Below are 5466 nucleotides of genomic sequence, written 5' to 3' on the forward strand. Positions count from 1 at the left end.
TGTAGTAATTTACATTCGCGGTCTGTACATTGAACGTATATAATCAACTACTGCACAGAAATGGTTTGATTCTATCAAATTTAAGCAAACACAGTTTGTTTTGAAGGCAAGGTTTTATTCATATATTCTCCTTTAATTTGAATGACACCAAATAATCATTTTATTGGTAATAAAGACATTTTTGTAAAAATGAACATGTACTCGGTTAAAAACGAAAGTTTTCAACCGTTTTGTTTGGGTCAAATAAAAAACATAGTAGTATGTTTCCGATAACACGACCGACCCTAGATTAAAGCCCCGACCCTAAACAATTTTCTTGCATACAAAAAGTGAAAATGGTAACAATTTATTTCTATTTTCTTGTACATCTTCGTGCCTTTGCCTAATGTGTCGTCACTTTTTGAAAATATCTTATTCTAGAGCAAATCCGAGACTTTTAAAACTATAACAGTCTGCATAACATATTCGTCTGTTTAACTTATAATTGTCTTCATTTACTTCTTTTACCCCTTATCAAACTCTCACGAAAGTATTTTGACCTACGAGTATCTTATCTTGGGTCGAAGTATTTTTTTAAAATTTATAGTAAAATCGTCCTAAGTACCCTATTTTCTGAAGTCATGTTATCGGAAACAACATGTTTTTGAGTTTGACTAATATGTATACAATTTTGCATAGTGAGATTCATGGACGACATATGACGTATTTATATCTGATAGAGTACGGCATCCTGAAATAAAACAGAAAAAAACTACAAATTAATACTGAAAATAAATCATTTCGTAAGAGACACCGATGTTATTTTGTATCAATATATGTCTGTTTTGATAGTGTGATAGGGAGACAACTTTTTGGCACCCTTAAGACAGTTTTAATTATCTACTACTGATAAAACGACATTTTGATTAGCAGCATTTCTAGACAACTGATGCAAGGTTTGTATTTTCATGATTAGACAAGCAGATCTCTAGATTTGCATAATCTATATACTAGTATAAATAAACAGACATTATTTATACTGGCAAATAATATAGTTTTGATTACCGAGACACTTGCTGGGGAGTGGGGGTGGGGGTTGGTCTCAAGACGACACTAATTTTGGATTTCACGTTCATTTTTTTATGTTTCAACGTAAGATGATATCAAATGTTCAGATACCGTGAACGTCTTCTGACTTTGGCGTCACTTGACGTACTTGTATGCTTGTTGTATATGGAAATAATATATACGTTATACAGATGTAGGATAGAAGCAGCTAGTGACATGGTTAATCAGCTTAATTACCTGCAAAAGCCATCGTCCGATGCAGTTCACCTCTCAGTATTTCTAGAATATGTCTAACTCCTTCTTCACCCTACAGGGATAAAGGCTCGTTTTTATTCCAAGTAGTACTTTGTTGATTAATTCAAAACTGGAAATCATCTTAATAGTTTGACCTTACTTGTATTGAAACATTTCGGAATGCTATAAAAGATTTTATTATTGAATATTATTGTTATTAATGAAATCAGTTATTGCTTGACCAATTGCAAGTAAATCCATCTTCTGACTGTGTCTTAGCCCTCCAAAATAATCTACACCACTGTTACTCGCTAATACCTTGCAGCCACTGTTGCACTAATTGACACATGTAGGTGGCATTACTTTGGATTTCTCAATTTCATTTTTCTTTTTCGTAGATTTACGTAAGACACTATTTTCTTTTTCTTTTATAAGAGTACTTTTAATTTTTGAAACCATACTCACAGAGTGGGCAAGTCCATAGAGAATTGGTCTTCCAACAAAGACGGCTCTAGCCCCCAAAGCCAACGCCTTGAATACATCATTTCCGGTGCGTATACCCCCATCTAAATACACTTCACACTTGTCACCAACTGCACGTACTATTTCAGGCAATACTTCTATCTATATATATAGATAACCTGGTGAGTTCACAAGGCTCAGCAACCCGACATGCCATGTGCATTTAAAAGATGAAATGACTTATTTCTGCCTTTTGTTCATATGTATTGATTACTCCTATCAACTTACAGAATGATTTTTGGTTACAAATAAATTATTCAACCTTGCTATCTTGTAAAGAAGCTATACTGCACTCTATATGAGTTCCGCATTTTTTGGTATTTCCAGCAAGGGTTTATGGGAAGACGTCTGTTGATTACATGTTATTTTAATGAAGCCATTTATGTTTAACTTTTGTATGTTTTATCACGATTATGTATTGTATTGTATTGTATTGTATTGTATTGTATTGTATTGTATTGTATTGTATTGTATTGTATTGTACTGTACTGTATAGTATTGTGCTGTATTGCATTGCATTGCATTGTTATTGTGTTGTACTGTTTTATAACTATGTGTGTATGTATGTATGTGTGTGTGTGTGTGTGTGCGTGCGTGCGTGCGTATGTATGTATGTATGTATGTATGTATGTATGTATGTATGTATGTTTTGTCTTTGTTGTTTTTTGATGTTAAACAACGCCAAGAGACATTCCTTCTCGACTTTACAGTCATTTTGGTCAATAAAGTATTCTAATCTAATCTAATCTAATCTAATCTAACCTAATGTAATCTAGTCTAATCTAATATCTTTCTCTTGAGATGTACAATTGGGGATTTCCTTTCAAGACTGTGCATCTGTAAAGAATTATATGTATAATGGACTCACCGTAGCTGGCGCACTATCGAGTACTCGTCCTCCATGATTTGACACAATGATGGCACTTGCACCATGTTGAACGGACAGCACAGCGTCCTCTGCAGTAAGGACACCCTTTAATATGATTGGAAGGCTGGTTTGAGAGCACACCCAGTCTATGTATTCCCACGTTGCTCCAGGATCTCTTAGGTCAAAATGAGCATCTTTCCCATAACGGATGTTTTCTATACCATAACCCTACAAAAATATAGGTCCAGGAGAGGAAAAAATGTTTATTGCCAATAGGAAATAAAAGATTTACAAACCCGCCATTTTGTATATGCTGAATGATGTATTGTGGGAAATGTAATAATAAACACGATTGCATCACTCATGTAAACAGTCTTTCGATAAAATTTGCATAAACCACAAATAACTCAATCTTTGTTATTCTGACGACAGGCCCCATATGGCTTACCCCTTACTAGGTACTCTGATAAACAACACAGTATCCCCTTGTCAGCCATATTTGGTTTGTGCAGACGGGATTGCAAGTTTCCTATATCATAAGCCCTTTGGGTGATAGATGTCTTTTGTGCCCTCATAGCCAGAGGTCTACTAATACACTCATATATGATAGCCAGGCAATAGATACAATATTAGCAGTTAATACCTTTTGATATTTGTCAGTGTTTCCTAGTTTCATAGAGCCAGAGGCATATCCAGAGTCAAATTTCTTATGAAATCCACCCTTTTCGGCTCTTAATAAGTTTCCAAGCAACGGGTTATCGATCGTTATGACTATTCCCATGTAGTTAGACTTCTCAATTCGTTTGATGAAATCCTGGGTGACGTCACGATTTTTGAATAGATATACGTTGACCCATCTCAGACTGTTTGGTACTGCTTTGTTTATTTCCTCCAATGATGAATTTGAGTATTGACTTAGGACCATGCATGTATTCAGGGATTTGGCAGCTGGAATATAGATAATAACATTAATATAATATAATTGAATTATGAGGACTTGTTTTATATAAACATATTGGTACCAGAAATAATCACAAAGCTTAAATTGAGAACATATTCGAGTCACTTTAAACAAGACATATGGGAAAGAAAATGATATATTAGAGGGAACGTCCAGTACTAATCGTGTCCATAATGTATCAATTGATATTGGGGCATATAACACTTAAAATTAAAAATGGCAGATATCGAGGTCTGAAAGTCTAAGACAGACAGCAAATGTGACTTGCTCATAATTCAGCTGAAGATTGAGTACACTTTTTGGTTTATTGTAGTCTATACAAGGATCTCAAAAATATTAATAGACAAAACACGAAGTGTAAGATAAAATACAGTATTTAAAGACAAAATTTCCCATTGATAACGCAAACTTTCTACGCGAGGCTTTCAATCACAGGAAATACAATGTCTACAGTTGAAACATATGGCAACTAATGATTTATTTATTTATTTATTTATTTATTTATTTTTTGACATTTTGACAATTAATGTTATTTCTATAATGTATCTGAATATCCACCGAGAACTATACAAGCTGTAAAACAGCTGTACTGTCTAAACAAATTTCGTATGAATACATTGATATCAAAGAAATATAGCCAAAGAATTAAAAAAAAGGTTACTGTGCCCTTTTCAATAACAAAATCATAGAAATTAAAAAAAGAAAAGAAAAATTGTTTTATTTCTCCACCTTTTGATGACTCAAAAAGAGACAATGCTTGGTGCTTGGTGCAAATAAGCAAGAGTACTGTTAATTAACTTCGCATTGTCCACTTGAGTAAAGTAGTGAGAACACACAAACACTGCCTTACCTTTTGCTGTATCTACTTCTGCTCCAGAGTGTGCAAAAGAATGCATCGCTGTTGGCGCGATGGCTATTGGGAAATCGATTTTCTGACCCAGCAATGCCGTTGACAAGTCACGTGATGATACATCTCGTAACATACGAGGTCTTATTCGAAGCCTATGAAAAGTAATTTTAGTACAAATTTAAAATTCCACTATCACAAAACAACTCTTTATTAAAAACACTTTCCAATGAAGTTACAGTGGTCCTTTTTACCTTCATATTTTAAAATAAAAAAAAGGAGAAAAGATGATTAATATATCAAGTGATGATACTTGACACTGTATATTATTAAATGTAAATTCTTTTTGGCAAAACGATGAACAGCTGCTACGCACAGTTACCTAAATCTAGATGCCGTTGGTGTTTTGGATGACATGACGTCACCAGCATGGACATTTACCAGTATCAAGTGCATCATTTACGGCAAAGGTTGTTCACAATGAGGCTCAACATGGCAGAAGTCCCAAGTGTTAACATTTCATAGTCGCATAGTTTTAATACGTTTATTGTAATTCTAATATTCACATACATATCGATTAAATACGCAAGAAAGTTATCTTAAGAAGACTTCTCATTCATATACCCACTTTAAACACAACCTACCTTTTGAACGCTTCGTTGTTTTGTTTCAGCGTTATTTCTTCATCACTACCGGCTGTAAAATAAGACCAACATGCTGGATGCACATTCCCCTTAAAGGTACGTTCATAGTCGGCTACACAAAGCATTCGATCAGCCATCCGTCTTGTTTCAAATCCTGTAACCATAAATAAGACCATAAAGTAAATCACAAACTCAAAACATGTGAAAATTACATTGTGTTATAATTTTAAAGTAGATATAGGTGTAGTGGAAGATAAACAACATACGATACTATGATTGGAGTAAAACTTGAACGTAGATCTTATTTCCTGATAGCTCTGAGTTTGACCTTATGGTCTCTGTC

General features: G+C 34.1%; 1 protein-coding gene across 1 annotated transcript; it reads right to left on the reverse strand.

Annotated features, from left to right (window-relative positions):
• Window positions 1-653: 653 nt before the first annotated feature.
• On the reverse strand, window positions 654-5260 carry LOC144439892 (2-Hydroxyacid oxidase 1-like). Its single transcript, XM_078129123.1, has 7 exons — window positions 5124-5260; window positions 4483-4634; window positions 3315-3619; window positions 2672-2899; window positions 1747-1905; window positions 1285-1354; window positions 654-730 (listed from the first exon to the last, which is right to left on the reverse strand). The coding sequence occupies exons 1-7, from the start codon at window positions 5258-5260 to the stop codon at window positions 654-656; spliced, it is 1128 nt and encodes a 375-aa protein (XP_077985249.1).
• Between the last annotated feature and the right edge of the window lie 206 nt (window positions 5261-5466).

Source organism: Glandiceps talaboti, chromosome 9 (genome assembly GCF_964340395.1).
Source record: "Glandiceps talaboti chromosome 9, keGlaTala1.1, whole genome shotgun sequence".
NCBI lineage: Eukaryota > Metazoa > Hemichordata > Enteropneusta > Spengelidae > Glandiceps > Glandiceps talaboti.

Excerpts from the sequence above, each read along its gene's own strand:
- LOC144439892 (XM_078129123.1), bottom strand. The coding sequence starts at position 5,260 with ATGGCTGATCGAATGCTTTGTGTAGCCGACTATGAACGTACCTTTAAG. Across the intron at positions 2,900-3,314 it reads ACACTGACAAATATCAAAAG|GGTTATGGTATAGAAAACAT; the intron begins GTATTAACTGCT and ends ATATTTTTGTAG. Across the intron at positions 1,355-1,746 it reads TCTATGGACTTGCCCACTCT|GGTGAAGAAGGAGTTAGACA; the intron begins GTGAGTATGGTT and ends TTATCCCTGTAG.